General features: G+C 42.7%; 1 protein-coding gene and 1 pseudogene across 1 annotated transcript; one reads left to right on the forward strand and one right to left on the reverse strand.

Moving 5' to 3' along the window:
- Positions 1–12368: 12368 nt before the first annotated feature.
- LOC147450882 (ruBisCO large subunit-binding protein subunit alpha pseudogene) lies at positions 12369–14038 on the reverse strand (annotated as a pseudogene).
- Positions 14039–15288: 1250 nt separating this feature from the next.
- LOC147450883 (organic cation/carnitine transporter 4-like) lies at positions 15289–17407 on the forward strand. Its single transcript, XM_086519876.1, has 2 exons — positions 15289–15967; positions 16128–17407. The coding sequence occupies exons 1-2, from the start codon at positions 15475–15477 to the stop codon at positions 17246–17248; spliced, it is 1614 nt and encodes a 537-aa protein (XP_086376002.1). The 5' UTR covers positions 15289–15474; the 3' UTR covers positions 17249–17407.
- The last annotated feature ends 816 nt before the right edge of the window (positions 17408–18223 follow it).

The raw sequence follows: 18223 nt of genomic DNA on the forward strand, positions 1-18223 counted from the left end.
GTTGAGGCTCTTCATTTGGTTGACGTTGTTGCACATTGTCACCCTTTGTAGTCCTTGAGTCTTCACCGTCGTCAAGCTCCATGTACTCATCACCTGTTTCTTTTGTTTGTTTTCTTTCCAAGTAATCTTTGTACATATTTTGTTCGTTAAAAATTACATCCCTACTCCTTAAGATTTTACCATCTTCAAGATTCCATAGGCGATACCCAAAGTCTCCTTCTCCATAGCCAATGAAGAAACACTTTTTGGACTTTGCATCTAACTTTGATCTTAGGCTTCTATCTATGTGCATGAAAGCCTCACACCCAAACACTTTGAGAAATTCATAATTCACCGGTTTACCTGTCCATGCCTCTTCTGGAACTCCCCCATCCAATGTCATTGAGGGTGACCGATTGACTAAGTACGCAGACGTACTTACAGCTTCCGCCCAAAGCTCAAGCGGTAGGCCTGCATGTAGGCGCATGCTTCGTGCTCGTTCCATGATTGTCCTGTTCATCCTTTCCGAAATCCCATTTTGTTGAGGTGTCCTTGGGGTTGTCCTTTGCCTCCGAATGCCATTGCTAGCACAAAAGCTTTCAAACGCTTGGCTGCAGTATTCGCCTCCATTGTCGGATCTGAGGCATTTAACCTTGGTACCTGTTTCGTTCTCCACAAAGGCTTTCCACCTTTGAAATATGGAAAATACATCGGATTTATTATTCATGACATAAACCCATGTTTTTCTAGTCGCATCGTCTATGAATGTTACATAGTACAATGAGCCACCAAGTGATGGTGTACTTGTAGGACCCCAAACATCAGAATGAACCAACTCAAGTTTTTTATTTTTTCTTTCATTTCCTAATTTTTGAAATTTTACCCTCTTTTGTTTACCATAAACACAATCTTCACAGAACTCTAAGTCCACTTCTTTCAAACCTGGTAGAAGCTTCTTTGTTTGAAGGATTTGCATTCCTTTGGCACTCATATGCCCAAGTCGGTAGTGCCACACCGCACTGTCAACTTCTGTAGTTGCTGCACAAGCTGAAGGTTGCGTGCTAACAGTACACAAGTAAAGTGTATCGACTTTTTCACCCTTTGCAACCACCAAAGATCCCTTTGAGATCTTCCATCGTTTGTTTCTGAATGCAATGTTGTGACCTTCATCGTCCAATTGTCCTGTAGAGATCAAATTTTTGCGAAGAGAAGGAACATGCCTAACATCTTTAAGCTTCCATTCATTTCCGTTAGCAGTTTTGACAGAAACTGTACCTTTGCCGACAATCTCACAAGCTTCATCATCTCCCAAGTATACATACCCAAAATTACCTTTGGTGTAGTCTTGGAAATGTTGCTTGTGTGGTGTCGCATGGAATGAAGCTCCGGAATCTACTATCCAGGAATTAGACACATTGTCTAATGAGAGAATTAGAGCATCTTGCTCTACTTTACCTGCCACATTGGCCTCCGATGTTGGCTTGTTGTCTTGAGACTCTGTCTCCTTCTTCTTCTTGGACCAACAATCCTTCTTGACGTGGCCCTTCTTGCCGCAGTTCCAACATTCAAGAACTGACTTTGTGCGTGACTTGCTCCACCTTGAGCGATCACAACCCTTTTGGTTTTTGAACCTCTCCTTAAGCCTTCCTCTTGTTTCCACTGATAGTGTAGCACTTGATGATTCTCCTGTGCTTCTCCTTCGCATTTCCTCGCTTAGGAGAACACCCACAACATCATCAAACTTAAGAGTATTTGTGCCAGAGATAGAATTACTTACAACCATCACAAGGCTGTCCCAACTATCCGGTAGAGATGATAGTATAAGGAGAGCTCGCACTTCGTCATCGAAATTGATTTTCACTGATCGAAGTTGACTTATGTTTGTGTTAAAGTCATTTAGGTGTTCTGCAACTGAACCATTCTCTGTCATCTTTAGATTGAACAAGCGCTTCATAAGAAATACCTTATTGGATGCCGATGGTTTCTCGTAGAAGTCATCAAGTGACTTCATCAAGTCCTCCGTGGTCTTCATCTCCGAAACATTGAAGGCCACCGTTGACGCCAAGCTTAACCGGATTGTTCCCAGTGCCTTTCGATCAAGGACAATCCATGCTTCATCTGCCATTGTTGCGGGCTTCTTCGCAAGACCGCCTAGTGGCAAATAGAGGTCCTTCTGGTAGAGATAGTCTTCAATCTGCATCTTCCAATGTTGGTAGTTTTTGCCGTTGAACTTCTCAATCTTGAGCTTCCCTTCCTCCGCCATAACTCCCACTCAATTCAAGGAATCCTTTCCTTGAGATAATTTAGCTACGAGCAAACCTTGCTCTGATACCAGTTGTTAAGAAATAAGACGTAGCTAAATAGATAATTGAGTAGATTACTTAATGGAGAGAGACAGATTTATATACACGAGATTATAGAGTAGAGAGAGAGAGAGAGAGAGTACACACGATATACGTGGTTCACCCAATGTGGGCTACGTCCACGGGAAAGCAGCCACTCAATGGCTTTAGTACTTCAAAACAAGAAGTAGTTTACAAAGGGATTATACCCTTAATGGAGCTCCCGCCTTGCTTCACTCTCACCACCTCACACTCACCTTGTTGCATCAACTTCACACTATGAAATGTGTGTAGAAATGGCATCCTTTTATAGGCCAAAAGGGCTGCCCTCTCTTATGAGAGACAGCCATGTGTAGCCGCCCTTGTGCGAATAAGTCCAAATCGGACCCTCCAATCCGCCCATGTGTAGCCGCCCTTGAGAAGACAAGTCCGCTTTTGAATTCGGCCACCGGCCACCGGCCATTGACTTCCGACCACCGGCCATCGGCCATTGACTATCGGCCACCGGCCATTGACTTCCGACCACCGGCCATCGGCCATTGACTACCGGCCACCGACCAACCGACCGGTTGTTTTTCGACCACTTTTCGGCCGCCATCCGGCCATAACATTCCGGCGAAAAAGAATATTCCGGCGAAAAAAAAGTCTCAGGGACCTCTGCCCCCGAGGCCTTTAAAGTTGCCCCTGATTCTTGTCCATGAAAATTTTGGTTTCCGGTGAGTGATTTTCCTTCACGCACGATGGCTTCTCCTCATAATGGGGGCCTTACAAATGTGCGCTTTTACCACAGAAAATTACAAGGGTAAATCAGGCTCCATACTTAACATACAAATGGCCTGAAAGGACTTGCTTATGCATGTTGGTGTTTTGACATTTTGGTATACAATAATGTAGCAGAACATGTTCTTGCAAGTGATGAATCTATGCACATAGCACATGCACATTTCACAACCCATCATGCATTCCAAATGATTGACTATGCATGAAATTGATAGCCTCCTTCAGATATCAAATTTGCACATGGTAGATACAACGACATGTCAACCTGCCCTTTCACTTTTCACACAAATTAAGGATTCTCTAATTCAAAGGCACGAAGCTAGATTCCTACATCTAGATAGGAATCCTTAAAATGTTGGTAGAGCTCAGCCTATGTTCCACAACAATGAAATCTTGTATCACTAAGAAATTATGAGGCATTAGCAATCTATTGGTAGACCTTCATGTGGGTTACATAGTATGCCAAAGTTATGCAATAGCTTTACAATAGCTATCAACTAGCAATCACTAGGTATGAAATAGCTATCACTAACTATGAAATAGCAATCACTAGTTGTCAAAATGCTATCAAATAGTAATCACTATCTATGGAATAGCTCTACCTAAATCAAATTAAAAAAATTAAAAGGTATCCTAATGGCTTCAAAAAATTTAAAAGGTGTTCCTTATTCAAAGATTTCCTCAATAATAACAAAAATGATGCATTACTCTATATCACGCAACAATTTAGAAATGACAAAGCACGTATATTTGCAATGATATCAACTAGATGTGAGAAGGACGGATACAACTTTGTGCACGAGAGAGAGAGAGAGAGAGAGAGAGAGAGAGAGAGAGAGAGAGAGAGGATACTTTAAAGAGAAAAAACTGCTAAAGAGAGAATAAATGAGAAGAGAAACACAAATATACAACGTGACATCGACCACCTCTATATATGGACATAAAAGGTCTTTTGACTTCCACCTTCATATGTATTTTCATTTCTTAAACTTATCCTTCACTTATACACTTAATATGATTTGAAATAATTTTTATTTTTTCGAGATTGGGGAAACTAATTCTTGATGGCTTCAAAATAATTAAAAGGTATTCCTAATTCAAAGATTCCCTTTTGACATATGTCCTTTTGTTGGGGGACACACGAGTCTCAAGTGTCCCAGAGTTGACTAACAACTCCTTTACCTCTTCAGGAATGCCATTTCTTTGACAACTCCATTGACATGTGGAAATGGACAAAGTGGTCTTCTCAGTTTGTTGGAGTAGCCAATATCTGGCTCCATACAAGTTTCTTCTATGGAGGGAAGGTAGCTTGGGGATAGTGCTAACATTAAGGCCTTGTGCCTTCTCTGGGTATTTTAAATTCCCAAGCATCATCATGGTAAAACTCTTGAGGAACATTTCATCTTTATTTTGTGGCCTCTTCGTCTTAAAGTGTGTTCCAAATATTTTCTATGAGCATGTTTGTAAAGCATGGTGATGGTGCCTTGTCATTGTGGATATCTTTTAGTGAAGGATGCTGAGTTGTCTGATTGAAGATGTCTTTCTTAGTGTCTATGTCCATGTCTATTCCATTTGTTTGTTGAAGAATATATCATGCAATCCCTTTGGCTATCTTTTCTCTTTTTCCATTATCAATGATTTTTGCATATGTAATGGGAATGGCCTATGAACTTTGAGAATAGCGGAATTAAGAGAATTAAGGTGAGTATTTTTGTGAGGTCACTTTGATAATATAGAGGGTGAACTTAATTGAATGTAGCAATATAAACATAGTACTTAATTAACTTGGCATGAATAATACTTTTGCAAGAGAATGAGTATTAGAGAACATGACAATAGTTGAGGACCGAATTTACTTGGAGTTGGCCCCCCCTCCAAAAGGTGCTTGTATTATAGATTCTCCCATCAAGAGAGACTTTGTTACAATACAATCTTTGTGTTCCTTGTGACCTTGGTGATGTTATGAAGATGGAAAGCTTCATGCATCATGGGATTAACATAAACTTTGCAAAAAGCATTAACTATCCCAAGCCTCAGTCCCAAGGCCTCAAACACCTTTGAAGGTGGAGAGAGCTAGCGGGGAATGAGGGTAGGGAAGAGAAAGAAGAAACATTCGATAGGAAAAAGAAATAGTTCTTCACTTATCATCACTCTTCTTGCTTAGCATAGCATAATAGCATAGTAATGAAGATAAAGAATATGGAAAGCTTAAGCATTGAAGCATGGCTCTTGGTTGGATTTATATTCCATAGCCAAGAGTGTTAGTGTAGGCTCTCCACTTCTCCACAAGCTTGGAGAAGGAGATGGAGCTCTTGAATTTTGCACTCCACACAATGAGAGAATGTGTGTGTCTATGTGAGAGAGTATACCCCCCTCTCATGCTTGGTCCACATCTCTCTCTCTATCTCTCTCTTGTATTAATTTATTATTTCATTTGGAATGTGTTCTTTTTTTTCCCTTTGAGAGAAAAAACTTAATTATTTATTTTTATGTATCTAAATTCTCATTGGACCCCTTTAAAACCTGACCAATAGCATTCAAGCACATCATGAGAGCCACATGTGGAGGATCATTTGAACATGTGCCTTTTATGCTTATTAAGTCATTTGGTTGAATTGAATACTTCAAGGACTTAGTCAATCAAGCAAGCATGTGTCTTTTATGCTTCTTAAGTCATTTGTTTTGAATTGAATACTTCAAACCTTAGTCAATCAAGCATGGACGATCATGCCTCTTGAGAATTTATCTTTGACTTTAACATTTCAAAAACCTTAGTAATTTAAACATAAAAATCACCTCAAGCTTTGGGCAAGGTTCCCATAACCACTTTAAACGTCTTAGCACCTCATGCTTCGGTATGATTCCCACCTTAAGGTTAGTCCTAGATTGCGTAAGGTCAAAGGACTTTTTAACACTAACTTTTGGAGGTCTTTAATGAAGCTAACCCTAAGGTCTTTTAAGCTCCATTAGATGCACATTGCTCTTTGATAGACTACCTCCATTTGGACCCCTTTTGAGATGTAACCATATTTCCTCTTGGTCCCTTACTGAGGTAAATTATTAAGCACTTATTGCACATTGCTCTTTGGTAGACCGTCTCCTTTTGGACCTCTATTGAGATGCAACCATCTCTCCTTTTGGTCCCCTATTGAGATAGGTCTAGAAGCACATATATATATGCTAACTCTTGTTCCCCTTTTATCTTCCCATATTAAGCAATCAATTTAATATAAGAAAATCATTTGGTAAAGTTAGATATTATATTTTATGACATTACCTCTCTCTTGAAAAAAACAAATGTATTAATTCAAGATTTTTTCAAACTACAACACTTAAAAAGAGAGGGAGAGAGAAAGATAATGGCAAAGCACCTGTTCTTTATCATCCTCTTTCAAACATGCAAGTTCCACCATTTCTTCTATTCAACTACAGAGAGAAAGAAAGAAGAATGGCTAGGAAATCCCAATACCAAACAAGAAAGAGCCCACAAAACTTGACTCTCGTCTCAACAAGAAAGGCCACAACAACGAATGTCCACTCTTAGCAAGAGCAAAGAGGTATTCTTGCACATACAAGATTGGCCAAAAGCTTACCAAGAAGAACCTTGCTCCTTATTTTTTGGTCGATCATGCAAGAAGGGTTTCTCCCCGCTGAGCATAGAAATTGCAGTTTGATAGCTTCACCAACACTTGTGTGTGTGTGTGTGTGTGTGTGTGTGTGAGAGAGAGAGAGAGAGAGAGAGAGAGAGAGAGAGAGAGAGAGAGTTGTAAAGAAAAAACCCTAAAGTGTGGGCGGGTTGTTATGCGACCACATTCAAAGTTGATGAGACAAAAAGCTTCTTCACTCCCCTAAAAACTATGTTTCGGACATAGCTTCGGTGTCCACCCACCCACTCATGATTTCACCCTTATACTTTCAATACCATAGAGATTTAAACCTTAAAAAAAAGAAGATAGTGCACGGCCTTCATGAGTGATTTACAGAAGAATGGTAGAGAGCTGGCACTGTGTCTCTCCAAAATTCATAAGAAAAGGAAATCATGTCTTGCAATGTAGTCCATTTCCTACTATATAGACAAATTTAGACTATCTCTGGTAAGTTTAATTTTACCCTAAGGCTTCCCATACTTCATACTTTAAGTCTAACGAGTAAATTTGATTACTTAAAATTTACACAATTACCAGAGTCCTATAATTTCTCTAATAAACTCTCTTTGTCATGTACCTCTGATCAAGATTGCTCAAAATAATTTTATGTTTTCTTGACCTATATCTTTGATCGAGATAAATTAATTAGAAATTATCCTTGCTCTTTTATAGATTTCTTTTCTTTGGTGCTAAGCATTTGACCAACTTAAGTCACTTTAATCAATTTCACGTACTTGTTCTCTTTCATTTTTCCAAGACTTGAATGGCCAATTTAAAATGGAAAATACTTTTAGAAGGTTAGAAATAAACTTCCATGACAAGATGCAAGTATAGGTGATTGTATGGGGGGGGGGCACTTAATTATTATGTGACTATCACGTGACTCCGTGGAAGAGGTTATTCAATTTCATTTTTTCTCACATTATCACATACAAAAGGATACCATAAAATGAAATTGAGAAAACAATTTATAGATTGAATAGGAAAATGGTGCATTTTATTCATGAAAAATTCACAAACGAGGAGTTTTAAAAATAACCCTTGAACGCACGCGATATACACAATTTATACATAGTAAGCTCCCCGAGATTGTATCTAAAGAGACGTGCTCACTTTGCATAAGATAAATAGAGTCCAGAGCTTCCTTGCGCCACCCGTATTTGGTATATTCCGCAATGAGTGCCTTCTACGACTTAACATTTCAAATAACTAGCTCCTTAAGAACTTTTTGTGCTTTCTAAAGTACACCACATCTTGCATACATGTCAACCAAAGCAGTGCCAAGCACATCTAGCATACATGTCAACCAAGGCAATGCCAAGCACAACTTTTTGTTTCAATAGCCCCTACCTAACAATATCATCGTGAATTATGTTGCCCATATTGGCATTCTTCATAGTGCCATATGCCTTCAAGATGCAAGCATAAATGACTATATCTAGAGAAATTCCCTCACTTTGCATTCACTGAAAAGAGACCAGAGCTTTTGGTCCCTGCCTGTGTCGAGCATATCCCACAATCAATGCACTTAAAGAGACGACATTCCAGATAAGAAGCTCCTGAAGAAAGTTTTGTGCTTTGAAATTTCTAAAGTATACCACATTTTCATACATGTTGATCAAGGCAGTGCCAAGAACGACACTTTTTTTAACAACACCTGACGAACAATATCATCATGAATATTTTGGCCCATATCAATGTTTTGCATAGGGCCACATGCCTTCAAAATGCAAGTGTAGGTAATTTCATATGGAGAGATGCCCTCGCTTCTCTCCATAGCCCATAGTTTCTTCGACTTGCCCGGCATGTTGGACATATCCTACAGTTAGTGTGTTCCGAGAGGCGGAGTCTGTAGGCTTGGTTGAGATTGTTGAGAGTGAGAGGAAACTTGTTGATGGAAAACAACAAGTAGCATCACGCTACTTGTGGTAAGAAGACGTTAGTGCAGCTAAAGTTGGTCAATGCTACAAATAGTGAAATGTAGGGTTGTGAGGGCTCTCAAGGGCATGCCAAAGTGATTGAGAAACTGTGAAGATAAAGAATACACAAGGAGCATCATATATGTATTCTTGAAGGGGTCTTCATGTCCATAATGCTCTGCTATGGTGCCTGTTAGAGGTGGATGGTTGAAGTGTGGAAAGTGCAAAAATGAGAGTGCAAAAGGTAGCCCTCAATATTCTCTATAGGATGGTCTAGACGGTTCCTTAAATGGAGCTACAGAGTGAAAGATATGACATCTTGAAGTTTCGAGTGGTTTGCATATTTGTACCGGACTGGGAAGTTGTAGATGGTGGATCAAAGATGAAGTGAATGCATGGTCCTAAAGTTCCCATCTTACGGTGCATGTTTGGCTTTTCGGATTGGCAATCAGAGCTCAAAGGGCCAAGACATGTACGGTTGAAGTTTCACCGGAGGCCAGTTATGTACCATCTTGACTGCCTCGATAGATGTGCCATGTGGGGTTTTTGCAGCCTCACAAGGGTTTTTAAGGAAGCTATGTGGTATATGGAGGCCATAGGAATCAACGGATCGTCTTGGATTGCGGAGACATTGAAGGTTGAAGTTAGTGACAATTGCTAGTAGGATAGTGTCAGGTGGATTTTTCCAATTTTGGTAGCCTCAGATTGTGGGCTCGACAAGATCCAAATGCGACGGAGATTGTAGGGGACGAAGTCGGGAACTGGATCTTCCACTGAGTTTTTGTGGCTTGGTTACAAAGCCTTGAGTAGAAATTGGTAGAGGTTTAAAGATGATGGGAATAAAAAGCTTTTCTAAGTTTTTTGATGAACTTTGGGAGTCTTGTGAGAGCCAAGCGATGAGCACATGCCATGTGGCAGGAACAAAGTCCCACATATGGGGTTGCAGTAGAGGATGTCGGGGTACTTGAGCTGGAACGTGCCCTCCTCTGGGCAGAGAGAGAGAGAGAGAGAGAGAGAGAGAGAGAGATGATGTTGGTAGTCTCATTGGGTGTGTTCCTGCGGTGCCCTACAGGGGCCAATTGTTTTGTTGAGGAGAGGGGTTCCACAAGGCCTTAACACAATGGCGTGACGACCCCCATGGAGGGATGCCTCCCATGGGACTTGGCGGGCAAGCAAGCCGAGAATAAAGAAAGTTGATTCACATGCAAAGCAAGCTAAAAGAAAGGAGAAATGGTCCGAAATAGAGAGGCTACACATGCCCTATAAGGTCGAGTTTTTTGTTTTCCGTTTTGGGTGGGTGGGGGGGTGCTCCAACAAGAGAAGGGCTTTTCGCGAGCTCTTCAATGAGGAAGAGGCTCTACAGAGAGGAAGCCGACAGAGACCATAGAAAGAAAGGATTTTTTTTGCTTGTCGAAGTTGTGTCGACAGAGCCGAGCTGAGGGTGGTGTGCCCCTCTTGTGTAGCAGATTATACGGTGGTTGTCTACGGTGTTTTTTGTCGAAGAAGAAGCTAATCGTTTTCAAGTTTTGTGCCGTATTTTCCCCCTATCTGTTCTTTATTGTGCTCCAGTGTGTGTGATGGCGGTGTGTGAGCGGTGTGCACCCCCTGGGCCATCTATGTGTGTGAGAGAGAAAAAGAGAGAGGTGTTGTGTTGAAAGAGGGCAAAATTGGGATGATATGATGTCTCTTCGTGATGCGAAGCATGTGTGTGTTAGTAATAAGTATGCATGCAAGCGAAGATTGTATTGTGAAGTTTGGATGGTGATTTGTAGTGGATAGAGGTGTTGTGAGTACCCTGGGCTATAAAGAGGCATTTGTGTGTGTTTCTGGGTGTGCTCCCATTGCCCCTCTCCAACGCCTTGCAAAGTGGATGCCAAGTAATCTATACTACTTGTGAAAAGGTGAAAAGGATTACACATGCACATAACTAGCAAAGGTGTATCCAGGACTAGTGAGTCAACACAATAGGGATCTGATAAATTTTCGGTAAGCAAAAAGCGTTACGCAGATTAGGGATCAATACAAAATGTAGGATTTCATAGGCTTTTAAAGGGTAAGATAGAGCTACATATATGGAGAGGCACATGTCTCATTTGTAAAAAGGTTTTAGGCCAACCAAGTAACAAGTGCATATTGGAAAGTAAATAGAAACAATTGTCTTATTGAAATGAAAAATTGCTCAATAGAAGCTTTAACTTTATAGTCTTTAGAGAAATGAAACACTACATCAAATTGGCCGCGGCCCGCAAAGGCGTCAATAAACCTATTCATCGATGATTTTATGCCTTAGACCTACTCTTCAATCGCTTTTACTTGCCTAACTCGAAAAGATAACTTGGACTTGTTTTGCAATTTGGTATGCTCTATTTCCATCCTACTCGTCTACTCCATGAGATTGCGACTAATGTCATGAAAGTTGTGCCTAAGAGCAAATTGTCAAGTCGCTTTGCCTCTGCATTTCTTGCCCGTGGAGCTATTGTCTTACGAAGTGCTCTATGTTAGCTTCATTGTCTCCATCCTAAGGAGTAACGTTTCTTGTAGACAACAGAAAGCAATGGTTATTACATCAAAATTGGCAAAAGGAGGGAGAGACAATTGAACATCAAAAATGGAAAAAGAAAATAGAGGCTCTCTGCTTCATGTGCCGAGCTATCACACAAGGCATTGCCAGGATTGACCAATACATCACGTTCGAAGCTGGCTTGTTGCTTCTAAGAGATAGTCTTGTTGCTTCTAAGAGTCCATTTGCCACTAAGAGCTCATTCCACGTGGTAGTGCCCTATCCCAATCTTCGACCTTCTTGTACTTTGGGGAGTGGTTTTTTGCTTCTAAGAGTCCATTTGCCAGTAAGAGCTCAATCCGTGTGGTGGTGCCTTATCCCAACTTTGGGAAGTGGTTTTTTCACTTATCCTGACATTGAAGAGCGTGAATCTGCAGAGTCGCACCAAGGGTTAATGGGGGGAGTGGGGGAAGAGAACATTCGATTTTCAAAAAATGAAAAAATCAAGGCTGAATTTCGAATGCAGAAGATGCTCCTACTAGCACTGCAACTAGATTGCTTCGTTAGCTATGTTCCATCGAATTGAGATCGAACAAAATATTGGAAACTGAGAGAGTAAGAGAGAGAGAGAGAGAGAGAGAGAGAGAGAGAGAGAGAGAAGAGAGAGAGAGATTTCATGAAAGAGTGTTATATTTTTTTACCTGAGAGTGTTTGGGATACCGATCGTCGTGGTTTAGTCTTGTAGCTCTGCATGAATTGGTTACCGATCGTAGTGCTTCAGAGGGTTACCTCGCCAAAAACCACAAGGAGTGTTAAGAGTTTTGTCAAGCTCAATGTTCATGATCATACAAGATGTCAATGTTATTAATTGTTTGTTGTTCCATTTTTATGTTAAAAAAAAAAGGAAACATGCAAGTCTTGTTGCATGGGGGAGTTTGCAGAGTCCTCCCCAATTTTTATAATACGAGGGAACGTGCCATTCCCATGGCAGCATGCAATTTTCAGTGTGTTCATTAACTGCATTCTGAGTGTCAAAAATCAGAAAATAATAATGTTTACTCACCGCGCAATTGAATGTCTATCGCCAATGGACTTCCTTGTATCAACTATGTTGGGCATCTCCTGCACTTAACCCGCTGCAAGAGACGACATCCCTGGGAGGATACCCTTCAAGAAGATTTTGTGCTATTGTGAGAACACCACATTTTGTACACATATCGATCAAACCACCACCAAGCATGAAATCGTACTCCCAACAAATGTTGACCAGCGATCATATCGTGAATTTTAATATCTATGGCTGTGTACGTCATTGCATCTGCTGACCCGCATGCCTTCTAGATTCCTGTGTAGGCGTAGTTGATTGCATCTGGATAGAGACCCTTCTTGCGATTTGTTTTTCACAACCTGTAATCAATCCATTTCAAGAGGCGATATTCCGGAAACGAAACTCCTCAAGCACTTTTTCTGCCCATATCAGCCTCTTGTGTGGAGCTACGTGCCTTCATGCATGTGTACGGGATTGCATCTGGAGAGAGGCCCTCGTTTCGCATCTGTTGAAAACAAAATAGAGCTTGTTGGCCCTGCCCTTGTGGAGCAAATCATGGAATCAACACATTCTAAGAGTCGACACTCAGGACACAAAGCTCCTCGAGCACTTGTGCAAAGCCACATGCCTTGAATGAATTTGGAGAGATATACTTGCCTTGCGTCCGCTGAAAACAACCTACAGCTTTCCCGTAGCACATTTGGCATACATATCGACCAAGGCATTGCCAAGCACGGAAAGTTTTTGCAACAGCCCCTGACTAACAATTTCAGAGTTAATTTTTAAGCCATATCAGCATCTTACGTATAACCACATGCATTAAAGATGCACGCTTATGTGATTGCATCTTGAGAGAGGCCCTCGCTTTGCATCCAAAGAAGACAACCAAGAGCTTTCTGGCCCTGCTCTTATTGCGACATCCCGCAATCAATGCTGACATTCTAGATAGGAAGCTCCTGAAGCAATTTTTGTGCTCTCTCAAGCGCACCACATTTGGCATACATATCGACCAAGAGATTGCCAACATAGCTGATAAACGTTAAAAAAGAGGACAGTCACATGGACGCTCGCCATGCTCTCATTGTGCACATTCTGGAATCATTGCATTCATTGAAGGTGGTGGCATTCCGGACAGGGAGCTCCTCAAGCACTTAGTGCTTTCTCAAGCCTTTCGGGCAATCCCCAGCTGCTCAACAGTAACACTTTCAGGCTTCAAGCCAAGATCACTGGCTATGAAATCAACACCAGTGACGATGGCAATGTCCTACAGTAAGCCTTTCCGTCTCTTACCAAATCCTGGTGCTTTGAGAGCAGCCACTTTCACGATTCCTCTCATCTTATTCACCACCAGAGTTGCTAAAGCTTCTCCTGATACATCCTCAGCAACAATCACCAAAGGAGCATTCAGCTGTGAAACTTTCTCTAGAACTGATAGAATGTCTTTGATGGTGGCTAATTTCTGATCAGTGACAAGGATTCTTGCATTATCAAGTTCCACAATGAGCTTTTCCTGGTTAGTCACGAATTGAGGGGAGATATACCCCCTGTCGATCTCCATTCCTTCTTCGACTGTGATTGTCATCTCAAAGGATGATGATGATTCAATTGACAACACACCATCTGGACCAAAGTTGTCGATGGCATCAGCAATCATGGTACCTATGGCAACATCATTACCGGAAGAAATAGTCGCCACAACTTTGATATCATCACGGCCCTTGACAGGTCGAGATTTCTGTCAACGGAGAGAGGGAGAGGGAGAGAGAAGAAGAAGAAGAAGAAGAAGGAGAGTATTTTAACGTCGTAGAGAGACGAATTTTCTATCAACGCAGGAGAGAGAGAGAGAGAGAGAGAGAGAGAGAGAGAGAGAGAGAGAGAGAGAGAGAGAGAGAGAGAGAGAGAGAGAGAGAGAACGATTGCAAAAGCCGCTATTTTTAGCTAAGCCATGCTTTTTTTAGAGCTTTACAGGCCCACGTTTTTAGCTTTTGAGCGACATTAGCTGGAGCCACGTGGGCTGTTGAGGGGCCAAGGAGAGGAAAACGGACACTACGCTAATGAAGTAAAAAACGTAGGTATGAAACTATATTTTAGAAAAACCTTTTTTCTCATCTTTCCTAGGCTTAAGCCTTAAAATCACAAACTCACATGTCACCATTATCTCCTCCTTCCAAATCGCTCCCACACATTCAGTACAGAGGTGTGACCTCATATGAAGCCCTCGTCTCTAATTGACACCCTCACTTTTTTACAGAGGATCTATGATTGAAAATCGGTGTCGCTTTTTGGCGGAGATCACAACCGTTGATCTTGGATGTGAATTTGATGTAAACTCGAACAAATGTGAACTCGTTGTGAATCACATGTGAATTAGATGTAAACTCTTGTTGTAAACTCGAAGTAAACTCAATGTGAACTAAGATCGCGACAGGCTAGAAGTACGCCATACAATGGTATCATTCTCCATGCCTATCAAAACACGCGCAATCACGTAGTGGTAATGAAGTAGCCTTGGGGGGGGGGGGGGTTGGGGTTTGCAAGGTCATATCGCACACAATGCTTCTTTGTTTGTCCAAATGAATCGAACGGCCCACAATAAACAATCATTTGGGACCGTAGATCCTCTCCAAAAAAATGAGTGTGTCAAATAGAGAAGTGGCCCAAACCTTCTTTGTTCCTCCAAATGAATCGAATGGCCCACAATAAACAATCATTGGGGACCATAGATCGATCATCCCCTCCAAAAAAATGTGTTTCAAAATAGGGCACCGTCCCCCCCCCCCCCCAGCTATATCTAACACGGGCATGGGACATGGGATCAAAGGCTCCCATCACTTTTGGGCCCTGTCCCCCCCCCCCGCCCCCCCCAGCTATATCTAACACGGGCATGGGACATGGGATCAAAGGCTCCCATCACTTTTGGCCCCCCCCCCCCCCCCCCCCCCCCCCCAAAGTGCCAACACACACCCACCCACCCACAAGCACCGGCGCGACCGAGCTCTAAGAAACACGGAAGGGGGCTTGAGATCACTTTATTGCCTCCCGCGACATTTCCGTTTTATGCTCCTCGTGGCACGCAGTGAATTTCTCGCAGCTGGACGGACGCTTTAGGCTTCTAGGCTACCTAAATGGCTGCTTCCAGGCGCTTCTCCTAAGACTCCCCGATTTCCACATCGTTTGCGATGCTGCCACGTTTCCTGAATTGCTTGAATCGGCCGCAATTCTTATAAATCACCTAAGCTGTAAGTTTCCAGGTGTTCCAATGGCGGAGCACGTGAGCGTTGCTACACCCCTGCTTCCCGAATGCTCTCAGAAAGAAAGCAAGGCGCAGAGGCTCTCCATAGACGAAGTTTTGCAAGAGTGGGCGGGGGAGCTCGGACCTGGCCAAGTGCGCCATTTCATACTTGTCAGCCTCGCCTGGTGGCTTCCATGCTTCCTCACATTTGTCATGGTCTTCGCAGACCAAACCCCAGAATGGGTCTGCACACCCACACTTCACTCAAACATAGCTATTACCTTTCCTGCGGGCAACAGCTCGCTCCTTCCTCATTTACACGAGCCTCATGTAGCGGCCCACATGCAGAGTAACAGCCCATCTTGTACCCCTACCTCTTCCATCTGCTCCTTGGCTTCCTCCCTGTGGAAATGGGTAGATGGCGAAGATGCGTCGACTGTATCGCAATGGGGACTCATATGTGGAAACAGCTACAAAGTGGGTTTGGTTCAATGCTTGTTCTTCTTAGGTATATCAATAGGTATTGATGCTCTCTTCCCCTCCTTCTCTGTGAAATTTGGGCGCTTGAAAGCATGCTTATGCAACGGCACATAGACGGCACTCGCACATTCGCACTCTCGCACATGCAGTCCTATTGAATGTACTCTAGTAATTTCTGTAAAGCATGAACTGCCATGCAGGTTCGGGTGTATGGGGAGGACTTTCTGACTCATCTCTTGGTAGGAAGGGTGTTTTGATCCTCACATGCTGCCTAAGTTCCATTCTCTGCCTAGTCACTGCTTTTTCCCCAAATTATTGGGTCTACATCGCGCTGAGGCTCGCAACAGGTCTTAGTGCTGGAGGCATTGGCACGACGGCTTTTGTCCTGGCTACAGAAGTTGTCGGCCCTTCGAAGAGAGGACCGGCAAGCATGTCAATTTTCTTCTCATATGCCTGTGCAATCATAATCTTGTCCACCCTTGCCCTGTTTACCTCTCCCTGGCGACTACTCTACAAGCTGAGCTCTGCACTGTGCAGCCTCTACTGCCTTCTTGTGCTTCCCTTTGTGCAAGAGTCGCCCCGATGGTACCTTGCTCGAGGTGAAGTGGACAAGGCTCTAAACATATTGAAAGACATAGCAAGTAGAAATAAAAGGAGTATACCAGAAACAATTACCCTGGAAAGAGAGAAGGGAGATGCGCTGCAAGCAATTGCGGCTGGAGTGCGCAAGGCTGGACCATTAGACATCTTCAAGATCCCTGTTGCGAGGAGAAGGATGGTTATCATGCTATTTATCTGGCTTACCAATGGGCTCAGCTACTTTGGTATCAATTTGAATGTATCTAATGTGGGGGAGAACATTTCCATTGGCCTCATTCTCAATGCTGTTGTAGAGATGCCGTCGTATTTGATTGCGGCGTTTATGTTACAGGCGTATGGTAGGCGGCCAGTGCTAGTATGTGCACTTCTCCTTTCAGGAGTGAGTTGCTTGGGAGGTGCATTGGCAGGGGGGAGTGCGACAAGGATGATATGTGGGATGGTGGCAATTTTTGGGATTGCAGCCTCCTATAACATGGTATTCATATACACAGCTGAGCTATTTCCAACAGAAGTGAGGAATGTGGCCATAGGGCTTGCATCGCAAGCCGCGCAAATAGGCGCCGTATCGGCTCCCTTGGCTGCTGCTGCCGCAAAGATTCATGGTTGCATTCCGTTTGCTGTCTTTTCCAGTATGGCTTTCATTGCCTCCTGCGTTGCCTCTTGCTTGCCTGAAACCCTAGAGAAACGCATGCATGAGACAATGCATGGCATGCTTGTATAGAGACTGCGAATGTAAGGTGCAAGGAGCTGATGAGAAAGGATTATCAAAGTAGCGTTCGGATTTTAGTTCATTTCTTTACAGAGGTTGAATGCGTACCTTGGAGAAGATAAATACATACTTCTAACTAATGGCTTGCAAAAAAAAGAAATGTCATACATACATTGTGCAAAGAGTCACAAGAAGATTTGAAGATTTTCTCATGTAGGAAAACGGAGTCTTTTTCGGTGTTTTTCATACAATGCATAACATAATCATCATGAGCTTCGGTTCGAGAGACACCGCATACCTAGTTAGGTGCGATTGGGGGCAGGGGACCACCAGTCCCCCTATCTGGTTGGCGGTCCCTTGCCTCTAGGTATGCAGTGCCTCTCTCACAGAAGCTCATGATGTTGAGGTAAGTCTCAATGTGGGAAGTATTGTGAGAATTTGTTCAAAACTTCTTGCTAGTCTAGAAGGATTACCAAATCTGGTTCTAGCGAATGGTATGATCAAAGGTCCATGCAAATTTGTAAGGACATGGATCCTTTAAGGGCAAGGTCGACTAGGAGCCACATGACAAGGAGCCTCAATAGTTAAAGAGCTCTACTTAAGGGAATTGGATCGGAGGAGATTAGGAAGCCACTACAAGGAGCCTCAATACTTAAAGAGCTCTACTTAAGGGAATTGGATCGGAGGAGATTAGGATGCCACTACCTATGATCTTACGTTAGTATTATAACAACGGTTCCGCCTATGGTCTTCCATTCGTACTTACGTTAGTATTAAAACAAGGGTTTCGCCTATAGTCTTGCATTCGTATTATTTAAGGGGTAGGCCGGTTAAGAGCCACATGTACCACATGGATGGCAAGGGGTTTTGTTAGTTGAGTCGAGGGGCTCTACTTAATAGATGGGAGGAAATCAGCATGTTAGTACCCACCATCATACAAACTCAATGACCACACTACCTATCAATCCCAACCCACCACCCCTTTCT

This window comes from Adiantum capillus-veneris, chromosome 9 (assembly GCF_014529385.1).
Source record: "Adiantum capillus-veneris isolate H3 chromosome 9, ASM1452938v2, whole genome shotgun sequence".
Taxonomy (NCBI): Eukaryota; Viridiplantae; Streptophyta; class Polypodiopsida; order Polypodiales; family Pteridaceae; genus Adiantum; species Adiantum capillus-veneris.

Excerpts from the sequence above, each read along its gene's own strand:
- LOC147450883 (XM_086519876.1), top strand. The coding sequence starts at position 15,475 with ATGGCGGAGCACGTGAGCGTTGCTACACCCCTGCTTCCCGAATGCTCT. Across the intron at positions 15,968-16,127 it reads CTTCTTAGGTATATCAATAG|GTTCGGGTGTATGGGGAGGA; the intron begins GTATTGATGCTC and ends ACTGCCATGCAG.